Source organism: Dromiciops gliroides, chromosome 1 (assembly GCF_019393635.1).
Source record: "Dromiciops gliroides isolate mDroGli1 chromosome 1, mDroGli1.pri, whole genome shotgun sequence".
Lineage (NCBI taxonomy): Eukaryota > Metazoa > Chordata > Mammalia > Microbiotheria > Microbiotheriidae > Dromiciops > Dromiciops gliroides.
The window spans coordinates 470,772,137-470,792,475 of record NC_057861.1 but is presented as its reverse complement, the minus strand read 5'-3'; the positions used below and the strand labels follow the sequence as shown (position 1 = coordinate 470,792,475).

Genomic DNA, 20,339 nt, shown 5'->3' with positions numbered 1-20,339 from the left:
TTCATTTATTCCCACATTCTTTTTTAAAAGTTCCATTTGTATATACATTTTAATTTAAGAATAGTTCAATAAAATGCCTTATGCTTATTCTGCTAAATAATTTTTTCTATGTAAACAAATATAATTCAGGATTATCATGATAATTTTGGATTTTCCACATGCAATATAAACCATTTTAAATTAAGTAAATAAAAAGAGATCCTACCATATAAATACGGTTGAAGTCTAATTAGCTGTTCTTCAAAACCTTCTAGATTACCATACAGGTGATAAACAAAGAGTCGTAAAAAGGTCAAAAATCCAATCTGTAAACACACACATACATATTCACACACACACAAAAACACAGAAACAGAAAGTGAATCCATTGTTACACTAAATCAATTAAACTGTGAGCATATTATTTAGAGAATTACAAAATGAGAATGTTTACACCATGTGGTTATATTTTTATGATGCTACTTAGTTGAAAGTATTTTTCAGTCCCAATAGACTTAAACAGTACATGAAGTTTGAGATGTAAGTTCAATTAAATGGTAAGATCATGTTGAAATGTATATGTATATACATATATGTATTTTATGTACTAGAAAAGTTGCATCATAGAAAATAATATATAAAATAAATCCCTCCCTCATCTGCATATATTTCTTAAAATATAAGGAATCATAAATGTGGTAGAATAAACATTATAAATTATTGCTGCCTCATTTCCAAGAGGCAACAGGAACATAAGACATGGAAACTGATATATATGCAACATTTAATATTGCAGTTTATTGAAATGATTTCATAATTCTTTTTGTTTTTGTTTTTGTTTTTTGCAGGACAATGAGGGTTAAGTGATTTGCCCAGGGTCACACCACTAGTGTCAAGTGTCTGAGGTCGGATTTGAACTCAGGTTCTCCTGAATTCAAGGCTGGTGCTTTATCCACTGCGCTACCTAGCTGCCCCTGATTTCATAATTCTTCAGCTGGAAGTTTTCCATGAATTAGATTTTTTTTTTAAAGTTAATTTAATTCAATATATTCCTGACTATACCAAGAAGGTAACCCAAGAGAATATCAACAACTACTAACTTGCTTTACTAGCTTTATAAAATTTTTAAGATTAATATACATTCCCATCAAGGACATCCTTGTTGAGAGTTTTTAAAAGTAACCATTCCATGGCAAGCTTCAAAGAACATAAGATTCCACTGTGCTTATTGCTTGCTGTCTATTGTTCTAAAGCATTTGACTGGACAGAGCAGAATGCTACCTTAAAGGCTCTTCAAGATTTCTCATATGTCAAAATTGTAAAAGCTTATTTGAAAGATGTGATGACAGAGATAACTAACTTCCTTTTAAAACTTTTTGATTATATTAATGTGAGACATAAACCTGAGATATATGCCAAAGGTATTAGTCACTGACATGGAAAAGATCTGAGGCAAAATTGAAGTTGAAGAGGGATTTCCTATAGATAATGAATTCTTTCAGATGCTTCTATTTACAGATGATACTGGGTTAATTGCATTAAGTCCTCGTAGTTCAAAACTAGTCATAAGGCTGCTAAGTGGTGCAGAACCTTCCCTGGAGTCATGAGGACCTGCGTTCAAATGTGACCTCAGATACTTTCTAGCTGTATGACTCTGGGCAAGGCACTTAACCTTGATTGCATACAAAAAACCCCAACCAAATAAAAAAAAAATCCACAACTAATCACAAGAGTGTGCCCTATCTACTAACACAGGAAAAACTAAATGGATGAGGAATACCTGGGGCAGCTAGTTGGCACAGTGGATAAAGCACCGGCCTTAGATTCAAGAAGGCCTCAGACACTTGACACTTACTAGCTGTGTAACCCATGGCAAGTCACTTAACCCTCATTGCCCTGCAAAAACAAAACAAAACAAAAACAAAAATAAAAACAAAAAACCTGTTTTTCTAGACCTAAAGACCTCATCCATGGATTTGTGTATATTTAAATGTATAACTTTCCATATAGGTATGTGTGTGTATATATATATATGTATATGCATATTTACATATATATGTCTGTCTATATATATGCATATGGAATACTATACATATTGATGTGTATATGTGTACACATATGTATATATATATTTATATGGGAGAGCTATATAATATATCTATATCTACATAAATCCATACCATTATGAAATACAAACATGAACATAATCCAGAGGAAAATGGAAATAATCATAGTGGATGTTTGATACATCAAAAACAGGGCATTATGAGAAAGTGGTATATTAAAGGATACCTTGAAATAATTTTGAGTGAAAAAGATGGGCTAGTCACATGACAAAAGAAAAAAAATAACCAAAAAACAGCACATGAGCTTCACTTGTTGCTGTTGTGTCATTTCATTTGGGTCCAACTTTTTACAACATCATTTGGTTTTTTTTTGGAAAACATATTAGACTGGTTTGCCATTTCCTTCTCCAGCTCATTTTACAGATGAGGAAACTGAGATGAACAAGGTTAAGTGACTTGCCCAGGGTTGGATTTTGACAAAGCTTTAGTACTCTCAACATGACCTCTGAGAAGCCACATGAACATGAGGCATTAAAAAAAGACTTTCACTTTAGGTATGAAATTTGATAGGTATAAGTATGAAAATATTACACTTGCATTCAAAACATCACGTATCAAATACAGAATCAGGGAAACAAAAGTCAGCAATAGTTCAAGTAAAAATGCTCTGAAGATTTCAGTAGACTAAAAGTTCAAAATGAATCAATAATGAATCAAAAAAGCCAATGAAATACAAAACTAAATGGAAACAAATAATACCCAAAATAAGAGAAATAATAGTCTTTTTGTACTCTGCCTTTTACAAATCTTATCTTTAGTATTCTGTTAAATTTTGTGATTTAAATTTTAGGTGGAACATTGAGAAGAAAATTGAGAGTTCCCAATGGAAAAGTGTTCAGAGTGCTGAGAGGCTTGGACACCATGTAAGATGAAGATTAATTGAAGAAACTATTTGACCAAGAGAAGTAAAGCGTGAAAAGGGATATGCATATCTGTCTTCAGTATTTAAGGCCTGTTAAATGGAAGAGGGACCAGTCTGACTGTGCTTGGTCCCAGAGTGATTAATCAGAAGTTATGAGCTGAAGTTGCAGAGAAGCACATTTTAGGTGTTATTTTTTAGGCATGCTAAGGCAAAATTTAGACTTGATATAAATAAAATAACTCTAACAATTAGAGGTTTTCATAAATGAAGTGGGCTCCTTGGAAAGCAGTAGATTCCCCTTCACTGGAAGTCTTCAAACAGTCTTTTAGGAATATTGTAAGGAGATTTCAGCTTAGGTATGGGCTGTACTAGATGACCCCTGATGTTGCTTCCAAAGTTGATATTTTGTGAATTTCTGTTTCTGTAATTAATTGTAAATAGTAATTTGATATATTTGCTGAAAGTATAATTTTTAAAAATATATTCCTTAAGCTGTCAAACAACTTGCTTCTTGCAGACTTCTGGATATAGTATATAGTTAGTCTTCTATTGATAAGATGAATCAGTCTCCTAAATACTTCAAAGATACTCATTAATTCAATCTTATTTTTAATAAGAATTTAATAAGAATTTAATATTTAATGAGTACCTGTGATGTAGTAAGATGAGTAAGACAACCCCTGTCCTTAAAGATCTTGTAGTTTATTAAAAGGAATAATAATGTAGTCATTCATTTAATCATTTATTCAACACATTTACTGAGCACTCAGTATGTACAAGGCACTCACTATAGAAGATAAAAAATGAAAAAAGTCATAATCAATACTATAAAGTAACTTTAAAAATAGTAAAGGAAGCAGGACAAATGCACAAATGATAATTTAGCAAGTGATAATTGCTAAAAAAAGGGGGGGCGGTATGTCAAGTGTCATGAGGTTTCAAGGAGGCTGTTGTAAGAGGTAATGAGGATGTGAATTAAAATAGTTATAGTGGAAATAAAAAGAACAGCGTATATGTGAGGAACTTTGTAAACGCTTAATTAACAAAACTTGACAATTAACTGAATGGTGTCTGTAAGGAAGGGATGAGTAAAATAATTCTAGGTTGTGAGGCAGGGGTGATTAAATGAATGACATTACTAATAACAGACATAGGAAAGTTGGTACAGACTTTGGAGGAATGGATAATGCATTGGCATTTCTATTTTGAATTGTTGGTACATCCAGGTGAATATATCCAGTAGGCAGAATATAGTAAAAGCAATACCCTAATGACCAGGCCCTACAGATTAAATTACTTTCTGTTTAAATGGCATTGAAAGTCTTTCTGAGTCATGTCCGCATGACAGAGCTCTATGACTCAACAGAACTCTGCAAGAGAATGGAGGAACAGAAGAAAAGGGGAGAGCAAACACATCTGTCTGTGTGGCATTACACTAAGCCTGAGGAAAACAGTTTCAGATCAAGGTATAGTCAGTTTTGTCCCCACAGAAATCACCTGACAAGGATCAAGGCTGGTGAACCAAGAATAGCTCCACATAAGGGTAAGCTGAGGGATTTTGAGATGCAGCCTCCATAGAAACCACCATTTAAAGGGAAGGACTCAGAAAGTAAGCAATACAAGGAAATGGTGGGAGGGGGGAAATGAAGAGAGAATGAAACCATAGAAGATCTCAAGAGGAAGAAAATATAAATGAAGATTTTGAGCATAAGCAGAAAAATCAACAAAGAAGATGCTAAGAGAAAAAGGGAGTATGTCCTACAGATCAGGCAAAAAGTGCAGACATCTGTAAAAAGTATTGCAAGACAAAAGAATATTAATCAATACCTGATGAGTCATAAGGACAATGTGGATTCCCAAGAGAGAATGGAAGCAGAGGAGGATGTTTCTGAATGGTTTTAAAAAGAAATAAGAATTGGGAAAGTAGAATGTGTGGTCTTCACAGCAGAAATAATTTGCAGAATAGAAAAAGATGAAGTCAGAATCGCAAGTCTTACTAAAGAAATGATAACTAATAGGGAATGGAAATGCACTGAAATGAAGGACAACCAGCAAAAAAACAAGGACACAAGAGAAGCAAAAATTAATAACATAACAATTAGGTATGAACTCCAAATAAGTAAAAATATATTGCTCTTGAAGATAGAACACATGGGGACAATTTAAGGATTATAGTTCTCCCAGAACATGACAAATACAAAAATCTGAATACCATATGAAATTTGCACAAAAACTGCCCAGAACTTCTGACACAGAAAACAAAAGTGTCAATTAAAATAATCCACAGGTCACCTCAACTTTAGCTTTGTAAATTGCTTATAAATTATTTTTTTCCAAACAATATGCTTTTCAGCCACAGGTCCTATTATAGTTATGGCACAAACTATAGCTCCCATGTTAACTTTTTGGTACCCAAGGGTTTCCTACTCAGCCAGCAGCCTATAGAGAAGAGAAACCGAGGGGGTGCAGCTCATAGAGTGGGGATTAGAGGGACATCTTACTGAAAGTGAAGGTAAGCCTGAATCCTATGGCACCCATGAAATGATTTATTATCAGTTTAAAAATACTTATATTGATTATTGGAAAAGATTTAGTATAAAATATACAGAAGCAAATAAATGCAGTAACATAGTATCTGATAAAACCAAAGGCACGAGCTACTGTAATAAGAACTCATTATTCGGTAAAAACTCCTGGGGGAAAAATTGGAAGCCTTTGGGCAGAAATTAGTTATAGATCAACATCCTATATCACATACCAAGAAAAGGTCTGGATGAATACATTACTCAAACATAAAGTATGCCATCATATATAAATCAAAAGAGCAAGATCTATGAATAGGGGAGGACTTTGTGACCACACATAGAAAGGATCACATAAAATTTTGACCATATGAAATGTAAAACATTTTGAACAAAACAAAGCCAATTCAGTTAAAATTAGAAGGGAAATTAGTTGGAAAAAATATTTCCAACAAATTTCTCTAATAAGAGTCATTCCCAAGATATATAAGGAACTGACTTAAACTTATAATAAGAGCCATTCTCCAAATTATAAACAGCCAAAGCATATGAATAATCAGTTTTCTCAGAAAGAAGTCTAAGGTATTAATAGCTACATGAGGGAAAAATATGGTCCAGATGACTAATAATTAGAGAAATGTAGATGAAAGCTACTCTGAAGTTCTACCTCACCTTCATCAGATTGCTAAATTTGACAAAAAAGGAAAATAACAAAAGTTGGAGGGGCTATGGGAAAACAGACATGTTGATGCACTATTCATACATCTTTAAATTGATCTAGCCATTCTATAAAGCAATTTAGAACTATGCCAACAAGGTACTAACTTCTGCAATATCACTAGTAGACCTATATCCTAAAGAGATCAGAGAAAGAGGAAAAGGACTCATATGTAAAAAACAAAATCCCCAAACTAAAAGCCCTCCCTTCCCCCCAAAAAAAAAACCTTTAAAGAAGCTCTTTTTGTGATATCAAAGAACTGTAAACAAAAATTCTACATCAAACGAGAAAGAGTTGAACAAATTATGATAAATAAATGAAATGTATGGTAATAAGTGATAAAAGGGACAGTTTCAAAGAATCCTGGGAAGACTGATACGAACTAATTTAGTCAGAGAATAATCTATACAATAACAATATCATAAAAGACAAACAACTTTGAAAAACTTAACAATTCTGATCAATGTTATGGTCTGTTATGTTTCCAAAGAAATAATGATAAAACATGGTAAGTCCCTCCCAACAGACTAATGACAGACTTATAGTACAGATTAAGACATATTTTGGACATAGCTAATGAGCAGAGATTTTTTTGGTTTGACTGCACATCTTCATTGCAGGGAAGGGAAGTATTTGGGAGAGAAAATAGACTTTTCCTATGTGAAAGAAAAATTTAAACAAAATTTAAATAATAATCAATTATGATTATCATATTGACTGATATCACAAGATAATCACAGTAGCATATAAAGTAGGAGCTAAAACCAAAAGTGTATTTTCACATTTTATTGCTCACCCCCAAAAAAGGTTAATACTAATGGAATAATCCATTACATAAAAATAAGTATCAATTTCATGTTATGAATGAGAAGATTTAAATATCAAACCAAATAACAAAAGACTAACTATAGAAGAACATTGTTAAAATTAAGATTATTCAAGCATTTCTTTTTTAATTATGAAACAAAAATCACTATGCATTATAGGAATGAGTACTTGACTTGTGATTTCATCAGTTTAGGGTACTACCTGATAAGAAACTCTCTACCAACAAAGATCACTACTTTCTCTATAGTCTTAGAGTTTCCCAGAGCTCAAATAAATTTCAGGGTCACACACCCAATATGTGACAGAGGCAGGATTTCCTTATTCAGAGGCCATCTCTATAAAAAAATCTACCTCTATGTAGGAGGATAAGGATAGAGACTCAACCTTTATGTTATTTGGTAAAATTTTTTTAAAGTTCCTCAGGTGAGGAAACATAGTCTTTCAAAAGAGGCTGGCACTTTTTTGGCAAATTATCATCTTAGGGAGCTTCATAGAGTACTGTGAGGCTAAGTGAATTACCCTATAACTGAACCCAGGTCTTTCTGGCTTCAAGGCTGGCTTTCCAACCACTATGTCAAGCTACCTCTCCTGCCTCTAGATATATTATATCATCTCAAACAATAAAGTATGTATTAAAGAGAGAAAGAGAAAACTAAACAAAGCACAAGAGGAAAATTCATCATGAAACAAAAAGCCCATTTAGGTCCTAAAATAATATGTGGATACATGTAGCAAATTAAGAAAAAATGGCAATTTTAAAGTACCTTTGTCAATTTTATTTCACTTGAGTATAAATATGATTTCTGGGATGCATCACAACAGATTCTATACAGAACTGATTCAGCAATGAAAAATAATGTTGTCAGGTGACTGTAGTTCAAGGAAGCATGATCCAAAGAAGTACAAAGCATATTTAGAGCTTCTGAAATATTAAAAATATGAGAATGAGCACACATAAAATCTTGGTATTGTTTTAAAATTTATTATCTTGTGGCTTTCAAACTTGTTATTTTAGTCACCTAATACAATGAATGATTTAAGATAATAAACAGTGATTTGAATAATCTTGTAGAACTTCATCTATCCCTGAATTACTTGTAACAATTGGAAAGAAGTTGAAGATGGCAGAGTAAAAGGAGCAAACTTTCCCAATATTACCTTAACGTTAGTTTAAAAATAACTTGCCAGATTCAATTCTAAGATAACATAGGAAACAGAAGTTTAGGGAAACATTTGTCTAGTCCAGGATAAATTAGGGGGTTGAAAGATGAGGCTTGTGGCTTTAGAGAGGGGGCTAGTTAGGAACAAAATGTGGTGACAGGAATGTCAGCAGCAGGTCTTAGGGGCTGTTCTGGGGATAGTGGCAGCAGCAGTAGTAGGATTGGTAGCTCTCACTGCCCAGAGATGGTAGGGGATTGGGCAACTGTTCAGAAAATGATTCCAGGGGACATCTGTGCTAGTACTGGGTACAGGACTGGACAATGTTCTACCCACTTCCAGGACAAAAAGAAGCACAGTCACAAAGGAACAAGGGCGTTGGTTCCAAGTGGCAGTTCCAAAGGAGAGAAAAGTTGTGGTCTGAGAACCTGGGTAAGGACAAGAGCAAAGAAAAGAAGACTAGTAACCACAACCTTCCCCAGATGACACTATGTTGGAAGCACCAAAAACCTACAGATTTTTCAAAATTAATTATGAAAAAAAATCACGACAAAAAAGTCTGAATTGTGAAAGAGTGACAATTACTCCCCACCTCCCAGGTAAGCAAAACTCAATTCCAACATAAAGTTCAAAGTCAAGAAATAGGCTGTAAAAATGAGCAAACAACAAAAAGAACCTAACTCTAAAAAGCTGCAGTGGTGACAGGGAAACTCAAGACACAAACTCAGAAGACAAAGATGTGAAAAAAGCTAAAAACAAAAACTCAAAGAAAAATGCAGATTGGACATAAGCTCCCCCCCCCAATTCATATAAGAGTTAAAGAAAGAGATTCTAAAAGATTTTAAAAATCAGAGTGGTAGAGGGAAAATTAGGAAAAGAAATGAGAACAATGTAAGAAAATTATGAAAAGAGAATTAACAGCTTGGCAAAAGAGGCATAAAAATACTAAAGACAATAACACATTAAAAACCACAATTGACTAAATGATAAAATAGGCATAGAACCCAACTGAACAAAATCCTTAAAAATTAGAAATGAGAGGCTAGGCACAGGAGACACAGTAGTAAATGACATTAGTAATGTAGTGTTTGATAAACCCAAAGACTCCAGCCTCTGGGATAGGAACTCAGTATTTGACAAAAACTGCTGGGAAAACTGGAAGATAGTATGGCAGAAATTAGGCATAGACCAACATCTTACACCTTATACTAAAATAAGGTCAAAATGGGTACATGATTTAGACATAAGAGGTGATACCATAGGTAAATTAGGAGAGGAAGGAATAGTCTACCTATCAGATCTTTGGAAAGGAGAACAGTTTATGACCAAACAAGAGATAGAGAATATTATGAAATGCAAAATGGATGATTTTGATTACATTAAATTAAAAAGGTTTTGTACAAACAGAAGCAATGCATCCAAAATTAGAAGGGATGCAGAAAGCTGGGAAACAAATTTTATGGCCAGTACTTCTGATAAAGATCTCATTTCTAAAATATGTAGGGAACTAAATCAAATTTATATGAATCTAAGTCATTTCCCAATTGAGAAATGGTCAAACGATATGAACAGGCAGTTTTCTGATGAAGAAATCAAAGCTATCCATTCGCATATGAAAAAATGCTCTAAATCACTATTGATTAGAGAGATGCAAATTAAAACAACTCTCAGGTACCACTTGATACCTGTCAGATTGGCTAAAATTACAAAAAAGGAAAATAATAAATGTTGGAGAAGCTGTGGAAAAATTGGAACACTAATGCATTGTTGGTGGAGCTGTGAACTGATCCAACCATTCTGGAGAGCAATTTAAGCGATAAAGCTGTGCATACCCTTAGACCCAGCAACACCACTGTTGGGTCTTTTTCCCAAGGAGATCATAGAAAAGGGAAAAGGACCCACATGTACAAAAATATTTATAGCTGCTCTTTTTGTGGTGGCAAGGAATTGGATACCCATCAGGTGGAGAATGGCTGAACAAGCTGTGGTATATGAATGTAATAGAATTCTATTGTGCTGCGAGAAATGATGAGCAGGAGAAGTTCAGAGAAACCTGGAAGTTCTTGTATGAACTGATGATGAGTGAGATGAGCAGAACCAGAAGAACATTATACACAGTAACATCAACATTGTGTGTTGATCAACTGTGATAGACTGGATTCTTCTCACCAATTCAATGGTACAAGAGAGTTACAGGGGACTCATGATGGAAAAGGCCCTCCAAATCCAGAAAAAAAAAAGAACTATGGAATATGGATGCTGATTGAACCATACTATTTTTTTGTTTTTGGTGCTGTTGTTTTTCTATTTTGAGGTTTTTCCTTATTGCTCTGAATCTTCTTTTATAGCATGACTTATGTAGAAATATGTTTAAAGTTGTTGTGTATCTGTATGTGTATATATATATATATATATATATATATATATATATATATATATATATATATATATATATATCAGATTGCCTGCTGTCTGGGGGAGGGGGGGAGAGAGGGGAAGGAGGGAGAAAAATTTGAAATTGGAAATTTTATGTAAACAAATGCTGAAAGCTATCTCTACATGTAACTGGAAAATAGTAAAATATTTTTATTTAAAAAAATTAGAAATGAGGTAGTTGAAGCTGATTCCATGAGATATAAAGAAACAAATACACAACAACAAAAAAGTAAAGAGTATAAAGAAAATGTGAACTATCTAATAAGAAAAACAACTGACTGGAAACATAAATGAAATAGAAAAAAAGGAAAATAGATTTGAAGGGTGATGGAAGAAGAAATATGGGGAAAACAGTCTTCACATAAAAGTCAGGCAAGGAAGAATGGTTACAATGGAGGGGAAAATGAGGAGGAGTGGGAAACACTTAAATCCCACTCTCATCAAAACTAGTTTAAAGAGGGAAGACTATATATACAAACACAATTTGGTAAAGAAATCCATCTTACCCTACAGTAAATTAGGAAGTGAAGGGAGTAAGAGAAAGAAAGGGGTATAATAAGGAGAGGACAAATTAAAAGAGACTATGGCTAGATGTAAAATGGACTTTTGAAGAGAGAGACAGAGACAGATAAAAGATAGAGACAGACAGAGAAATAATGAGAGACAAAAATAGAGGCAGAGACTAAGAAGAGGTTAGACAGAAGAAAGTAGAATGGAGCAAAATAGCAATTATAATTGTGAATATTAATGGGATGAACTTACCCATAAAATGGAAGTAGAAAGCAGAATAATCTAGAAACCAGAAACCAACAATGTGCTATTTATAAGAAACACTAAGAAAGAATAAAAATAAGGGGCTGGAGCAGAAACTATTATGCTTTATCTTAAGCAATGAAAAGACAAGGGTAAAATCATGATCTCAGGTAAAAATTGACCCAATTAAAAGAGATAATCATGACACAAATGGGTTTTGATACCTAAACCAGGAAGAGCAAAAACAGAGAAAGAAAACTATGGACAAAATTCTCAAATAAATATTGATACAAAAATTTAAATAAAACACTAGCAAGGATGTTACAGCAATATATCACAAAATTCATACAATATAAGTAGATGGGATTTACACCAGGAATACAAGCCTGCTTCAAAATTAGGTAAACTATAAGCACAATTAACCATAGCAATAACAAAAATAACAAAATCATATAATTATATCAATAGATGCAGAAAAAGCTTTTAACAAAATACAATATCCTGTGCTAGAAAACACAGGATTAAATGAAGTTTTTCTTAAACTCACAAGTAGTATCTAAAAAAAAAAGAAAAAAGAAAAACTAGAGCAAGTTTTATCTGCAATGAGGACAAACTAGAAGTCTTCCCATCAGGAGTGAAGCAACCATGTCCATTATAACCATTATTAATCAATATTGTACTACGAATGTAGTGGAGTTACATGGAGTCAAAGAAAATGGATATAAGGTGAAGGTCTAAATCTAGGTCATAAGAAACGGGTCACAAAATGCCTGTGTTGAAACAAAAGAGGTTAGGGCTAGAGATAAAAGCGGAATTTGATTAAAATGTCTTTGGGGAACAACATGAATTATAAAATAAAAATACTATATTAACACAGCTATTGTCTATGAAAGTGGACATTGAGTCTCTTCCAGTATATGAAAATTCCTGAAGAATTATGCCTGACCCTCTCAGATATAACTCTTAACCTTTCATTCTTCCAGATGAATTTTGATATTAGTTTTCTAACTCTATAAAAGAATTCTTTCAGAGTCTGATAGTTATGGAACTGAATATTTTAATTTAGTTAGAATTGTCATTTTGATTATATTGATTTGGCCTACCCATGAGCAATTAATATTTCTCCTTTTATTTAGATTTGCCTTTATATGTATGAAAAGTAGTTTGTAATTTTGTTCATATTGTTCCTGGATATATCTTAACAGGAAGAATCCTAAGTATTTTATACTATCTGCTGTTATTCAGTGGAAATTCTCTATCTCTTCTTCTAGCTTTTCTTGGTAACCTATAGAAATGGTAATGATTTATGTGGATTTATTTTGTATCCTACAACTTTGCTGAAGTTGTTAATTGCTTCACCTGAATTTTTAGATTCTCTAGGGATTTCTAATTATTCCATCATATCACCTGTAAAGAGTTATAGTTTTGTTTCTTTGCTGCCTATATTTATTTCTTCAATTTCTTTCCCTTGTTACAGTTATAACTAGCATTTCTAGTACAGTGTCAAATAGTGGTGAAAATGGGCATGCTTACTTCACCCCTGATTTTGGTGGGAAGGCTTCTAGTTTATCCCATTATAGATAATGCTTACTTTTGGGTTTAGATAGATACTAATCGGTTTTTTTAAAAAGGTCCATTTATTCTTGCATTTTCAAGTATTTAAAAAAATTAAAATGGGTGTTGTATTTTGTCAAAGGCTTTTTCTGCATATATTGATATAATCATATAATTTTATTTTTAATAAAATATTTTATTATTTTCCAGTTACATGTAGAGATAGTTTTCAACATTTGTTTTTATAAGATTTCCAATTTCAAATTTTTCTCCCTCCATCCCCTAGACAGCAGGTAATCTGATATAGGTTTATATATATATATATATATATATATATATATATATATATATATATATATATATATATATATATATATGTGTGTGTGTATATATATATATATATATACACACACACACACACACACACACATAATTTTTCTCGTTATGATTTGGTTAATTTTGGTTATGGTTTTAATGTTGCCCTACATTCCTGATATAAATCCAACCTGCTGATAGTGTATCATCTTTGTGACATATTGCTACAAATTGCTAGTATTTTATTTAAATGTTTGCATCAATATTCATTGGGGAATATGGTCAAGTTTTTTTGTCTGTCATTGCTCTCCCTGGTTTAGGTATCAAAACCATATTTGTGTCATGGAAGGAATTTTTGTTTGGACTCCTCCTTTACTCCCCTTTAAAAAATAATTTATATAGAAGGAAACTTATTTGTTCTTTAAGTGTTTTGTAGAATTCACTTGTAAAACAATTCTGGTCCTGGGGATTTTTTCATAAAGAGCTCATTTATGGGTTTAATTTTTTAAAGTATTCTATTTCCTATTCTGTTGATCTGGGCAAATTTTTGTATATATTCAACCATTTCTTTTAGATTGTCCATTTATTGGCATGCCGTTCAGCAAAATAGCTCCCAGCTCTATGCACAGTGCTAGCAGAGAGGTCCTCTGCAATTCTTTCTGACCCAGAAACCAATCTCCTTTCTGTCTGTGGAGGGTGGGAGGTAGGGGTGATGAGGGTAATGGTAGGGTTAGTGTATGTGGTGCTGGTAGTGGTGCTGGTAGTGGTGCTGGTGCTGGTTCTGGTGCTGCTACAGTCCACAAGTCACAGACTTTTTCTAAACTCCTAAGTTTTCCTGGCCTGTAAAAATGTCTCACCCTTAACTTTTGTTATGCTGCTTTCCAGAATTCAATTTGACATGTTACTTTATAATTTGGAGGGGAACATAGAAAGAGAGAATGAGAGAGGGGGGGGTGGGGCTAGAATGCTCCCTCTATTCTGCCATCTTGACTAGATGCTGGCAGTTAAATTAAAAAAAAAAAGCACAACAGGCTAACTGCTCAGTACCGAATAGGGTCTAAAAAAAGAAAAATAATCTAGAGGTCATAGAAAACTTCTTTAAGGTTTCACTGTCAGTGTCATCTGGCAAGAGTTGGCAGTTTGCTGAGAGCTGGCAATAAGCCATGCAATCTATTTTATTTGTCAGAGTTAAGCATCAGCACAAGCAGAAAACTTACCACAATTTTAGATTTTGGTAGTAATTAACATGATTTAGTGCATAACCGAAGTTAAAGGCAGTGAACTCAAAAAAGATTACAAGATACCATGAGATTAACAAGTAAGAATGATATAGAGTCACAGAAGATCTGAGTTTTCATTTTGGCTCTGCTATTATTTTTCTCGCCTGAAGCAAATCAATTAACCTGTCTGTATCTAAGATTTGTTGTCCATCAAATAAGGATAATGATACCTGCCCTATCTCACAGAATTGTTGTTGGAATTAAATAATGTATATAAAATATTTGACAGCCCATAAAGCCCTATACAAATATAAGGGATTGCCATGATTTATTTTTTATGTGACATAATAATGTTATCCCATTAATGTTCTGTATATGGATCAGGGAGCCTCCCTCTGATGTCTCTTTCTATTTATGGCCTATTTCTCTTTCTGCTATTCTACACATGGACAATCCCATATGGAATTCCTTATCCCCTGTTTATAAAGCAAGTACATAATCTTTCTGAGGTCTTCTAGGGGTTTGAACTGCTATGAAAAAATAAAATCAATACAACATAACAAGAGGAAGAGAAGTTGAAGTGTCAAGGAGCCTGACAATAAAACTTATTACTGGTATTCACTAAAATATATAAAGAATCCGTTTCTCTGGTCTTTTCTCAGTCAGTTCTGTACTTCTGCATTGCCTATTAGCTGGTCTTTCTTCCCTTTATCCCTTTATGTAGCAAGAATCTTTGACACTCCGCATAAATTCTCTTCCCTTAGGTTTTTTTTTTTTTTTTGCCTAAATCATCTTGATTTTGTTATTGTTCCTCCAGGTTGAAGTAATAGTAAATGTTTGATCACTACATTACAAAGGCCAGCACAAGCCAAGCCAGACATATCAGATTAGACCAGACCCCTGGATCTTCTTTTTCATGAAGGAGATAAGTATAGAATATTGCAATCCTGAAGGTGTTAAAAACTGAGATTTCTCTCATTCTCTCTCTCCCTTTTGTCCTCTTTCCCCCTTGTTGTTCTCATCAAAATCTATCCCTGACACCATAGACCCGAACTGCTATCCCTGAAGTAAGGTAAGTATTGTAGGACTAGGCCGGGCAGAGGAAAAGAGGTTTGAAGAATAATAGCAAGTGCTTTTTGCTATAGCAGTACTTGTAGTAATGAAAGGAAAGTGAGATTGTTTATTATTTTTATTACTAATTATTATTATTTTCCTTTCAGAAGGAAAGGGTAATCCTCCAACAAAAATAGATGGGAATGGATATTTCCTGTGGCAGACTGAAGGGGCAACATTTTGTATACATTTGGTAAACATATAGCCTAATTTTATCGTCATCAAAATCATTTATTGTCTAGCTATAAATATCTCTGTTCTAGGTACTGTAAATATTAATTATTACAAAATAAAGATATGGGCACAGCCCTTATTTTTAATAACCACCTGATAAAGCACATTAAGGTCTCAAAGCACTTGTACTTAATTAACTCATTTAAATCTTACAAAAGTACTGAGGTAGGTAGTATATGGGCATTATTATCCTCATTTTACAAATAAGGAAAGTGCAGTTCAAATCAATGAGTCAATAAGCATTCTTTAATTGACTTGTACACGGTCACATAGTTACTAAGTGTCAGAGACAGAATTCGAAACTAGTTCTGTTTTAACTATTCATCAGTGTTTCCATCACACTATGTCAGCCAATGTAGGTTATATTCTAAAACTTGAAAAATGAATTATTTTAGGATGTTTGCATAAAGTTCCTTTGTACATAAAGAAAACATAAAAATATTTGCCTTGTATTGGCTTTGTAGTCACAATTTTTATAACTGGGAGAATCAAAATTATTTTGACTGAAAAACACTTAGAGTAGTTATATAATTAGAGCTTACAGTACAGTACCTTCCTGGACTTCTCCTTTACACTGGGCCAAATAAACTGCCTCTGTCCATGCAGCTGGAAGATCTACATGACTACCCACACCCAGGCTGCTGAGTCCTAATCTTCTCTGTTATTGGAGAAAGGGTAAAATACAAAATGTGAAAAGTATGTTTATGGGGAAGGGCAGCCCATCATAAAAAGTTGCAGTAATTAACAGGTATACCTACAAACCTTTCAGAGTTTTTCACCCTAAAAGAACAACAACAATAAAAGGATATATTAATGTGTTTAGTATTTATAAAATTATATTTTTTATAAAAGTTTGGTTGTTTAAAATAATCCTTGACAATCCCAAGGTTAGAAATGCATATCATCTGCTAGATGTTTACCTTTATCATTTTTATATTGTGATTTTTCAATATATTTTATTAATCTTAAAATCTAGAGAATTATTCTACATATTTTGAAAATATCAATATTATTATTGACAATGACTTATCAAAGTTGATTACAGATCACTTAAATCACTGTAACCAAAGTACACTTTGAAGTCATTAAGCATCATTTTGAAGTTTCATGTATTTATACATTTCAATGTATTATACATTTGTTTTCATGAATTTATATTAAATGTTGGGTAAGTGCTTATCTTTTATCAATGAAATATTTTGGGTGAACACTCTGAATAAGAACCAGTAACATAACAAGTGGCTTAAAAGATCCCTGTGCTTTAGGAGGGAGACAATGAGGGTTAAGTGACTTGCCCAGGGTCACACAGCTAGTAAGTTTCAAGTGTCTGAATCCAGATTTGAACTCAGGTCCTCCTGAATCCAGGGCTGGTGCTTTATCCATTGTGCCACCTAGCTGCCCCAATCCCTTTGTTTTCTTAAAGATTATAAATAAAAAACCTTCATAATTATTTTTCTGCTAATCTTGATATCATTTTCTTTTTGATTTTAAACATATCAAATGGAAATTTTATATTTGCTACTCTGATCCCTGATTTGTCAAAACTAAGCAGCTATGTGACAATGGGCAAATAATTTTCCTTTCTGTGTAATGAAGGGGTTGGATGATCCTCTGAGATCCCTTTCAGAACTACCATTCTATGAGGCAATTGCTTTCTTTTAAATACACTATTTTAAAGGATTTGTTCATTCTTAAGTATAGTTTAAGGATAATCCAGGGCTAATTTGTCCCCTGCAAAAAAAACTGCATCTGTTTTATAACAGAAGCTAATGAAATAAGACAAAAAAAATTTTTATTAAAAATTTGGCTGGAAAACAAACATTGTGAATTACCATTGTGGAATAAATGTTAAAGGGACAGAGAAAGATAGTAATCCAAACTGTAGGGATTAAGCTTGCCTGGAGTGATTGCAGCCTCCATCAATACCCTACCCACTTCTTCAGGGCCCTGCGTTGATCATATTTTAGCTAATTTAATCAGGGCGAGTTTCAGGAATTTCCCACTGGAGTGCATGATATTCATAATCATGGGAGAGCATATATTAGAAATGAAAATATGAAAATGGTGCAAAGACATTGGTGTTACGGTCTTGCTCATGTGAGGTAGAAGTTGATACCAGGTAAATCCAAGCAAAGGTCAGAGCAAAAACAGATTGGTGCTAGAGTCAGAGACTAAAACTCCTCATTAGCATAAGCAAATTGAGTTGCAGTTGTGTGACAGGAAAGATGGCATTGTGGTCAAAAAGCCCAAGTTGGAATCCAACACGCAGAGAGGGTCACAAGTTACCAGCTAGGCGTCAATAGTTAGGACCAGAAGACTTAGAACTGTATGAGACAACCTTGTCCTATTTCCTCATTTTTACATTAAGGAAATTGAGGCCCAACGAGCTTATGTTACTTACTCAATGTCACATAACTGAAAGTAAGTACCAGAGCCTGGATTTAAACTCAGGTCCATCAAAAATTCTAGTTCCTCCTTCCTATTACCTTATTGAATTGTTCTAGGAGTGCAAGCTATACTAAAAAATTCCCTGGAAATGGTGTTTTTCTAACGAGTAACTCAGCCTTCTTCAGAATGTCCTGACATGAGACAGCCTGGCATTAGGTTGGTGTCTTCATCTTCCTCAGTTCAGGAAAATGTAGCGATATCTTTATATCTTCAACAGAGTTTAGGAGGTGTCGTAGGACCATGATGGCTATAATCTCCCTTCAGTTCTTGATTAATCTCTTGGCCTTAATTGAATTACCTTTGAGTTGCCACCTATGTGGACCAGTAGTTAAGGAAAATCTATTTTTCCCAAATAAAAACTAATTGCATTGTACATTTTCTTTCCCAAATTGTTGTGTACTACATTATCAGAGAAAGATATGTCGCTCTAATATTGCCATAGTGCCATATGTCATGGGACCATAGATTTTAGAGGCAGAAGGGATCCCTAAGGGCTGGTTTAATGCCAACATTTTAAAGTTAAAGAAACTCTGGATTAGGGAAGAGGAATGACTTGATAAGTATTAAGTGGCAGAGCTAGGATTCAAATGCATGCCCTTCATAAATATCCATAGCTCTTTCCACTGAACTGTTTCAGATAAACAGATATGATGACATAAGTACAAAGAAGTGCTTTTATCCCATTGCTTCTTTGAACTTAACAGCTATTACTATCGAGGATTATCGTCATTTGGTGAACAAGATTTTGTGCATAATCTTTGTGCTTTTTATAGGTAAGGGCCAATCTCTACTGACAAAAATCATGTCTTTTAACTTTGGATATTTAGAGTTGATGTCACTAATAGATTATATCATGTTATCATTTCTGTGGGATTTGTATAAGCCATCTGATACTGAACAATTTGATTAGTCTTTAATTCTGATCTTTATTCCTGATGATTTATAATGAAAACAAGCAAATTATTATTTCAACTTTTTCTGCCGGGTTTTAAACATAGGTAAGCTGTCACTAAATGGAAAAAGAAAATCAAATAAACACTATGCAATACCTTGCATCTAAATAGCATTTTTTTAGCCTGGTCCTGTAAGTGCTTCTTTTCCTCTGGATTTTCTGTGTCATTGAACTTCTTGATGAACTCTTTTGTGATTAACAAAGGTTTTCTAAACAAATAAAAAAATTATTATGGTTATCACTGTTGTTTTCTAAATAATCAGGTTCAAAATGTTAAACATAACATATTCCTAGAAAAAAATAGGAGAGATTTTGGAGGAAGAAAAAAAATGAATGCTTGACAATAGAAAAAAAAATTAATTAAAAAAAAAACTTTGGCAAAAGGGTATCCTCATCTTCTGAGGAGGTCAATATGGGTGAGAGCTTAAATAGATTTTGAAATGATATGTAGGAGGAGAAATAACGGAGCTCATGTAGATGACTTCTACCTCACAGCCTCAGTAAAGTAGATAGTGAGGTCATCTGCTAAGGAGAGGAGTGGAATTGGGACTTGAGAGAAGAGGAGAAACAGGTAAGGTTCAAAATGGTGTAATGGCAGGAAGAAATACAGCTTACCTTCCCTACCAAGCCCCCTCCACAAAGATCTAGAAAATGCTTAAGACTGAATTATAATAGTGAAATCCAAGAAAAAGTCAGAGGGAGTCATTTTTTCCAGCCCACTGCAGCTTAGTCTGGGCAGAAAAGTCTAAAGACACTAAGAATGGGATCAGGCTAGCATTACAGCTCCCAGTGACAGAGTTTGGTCACCACAGGGGGAAGCATCAGGTCAGGAAGAGATTTCAGGACATCCCTGAACTAGTATAGAGTGTAGGAATGGGTGTCATCTGGCAACTCTGTCACTGACTACCCAGTTTGAGATCAGACTGATGGATCTACACCTTAGGGTGGCGAGCAGGCATCAGTTGTCTACTGTGCAAGAAAAAAGTTCAAAAGCCAAAAAAAAAAATAGTTGCGTAACTCTAAGATTAAGAATAAAGTGGGAACTCTATTCTACCCTCTAGCCCAAAGCCTGCAAGGGGTCTAATAAGGGAAGGAGTTCTAAACCAGATGGGAGTCAGCAG

General features: G+C 33.8%; 1 protein-coding gene across 1 annotated transcript in view; it reads right to left on the bottom strand.

Moving 5' to 3' along the window:
* TMEM232 (transmembrane protein 232) overlaps positions 1–20,339 on the bottom strand; it is a 154,874-nt gene that overhangs the window by 128,389 nt on the left and 6,146 nt on the right. Inside the window, exons 2-5 of the mRNA XM_043997281.1 lie at positions 19,316–19,427; positions 16,371–16,476; positions 7,800–7,957; positions 206–305 (exon numbers count right to left, since the gene is read on the bottom strand). Of these exons, the coding sequence (XP_043853216.1) occupies positions 206–305; positions 7,800–7,957; positions 16,371–16,476; positions 19,316–19,427 (476 nt within the window). The remainder of the gene's footprint in view (positions 1–205; positions 306–7,799; positions 7,958–16,370; positions 16,477–19,315; positions 19,428–20,339) is intronic.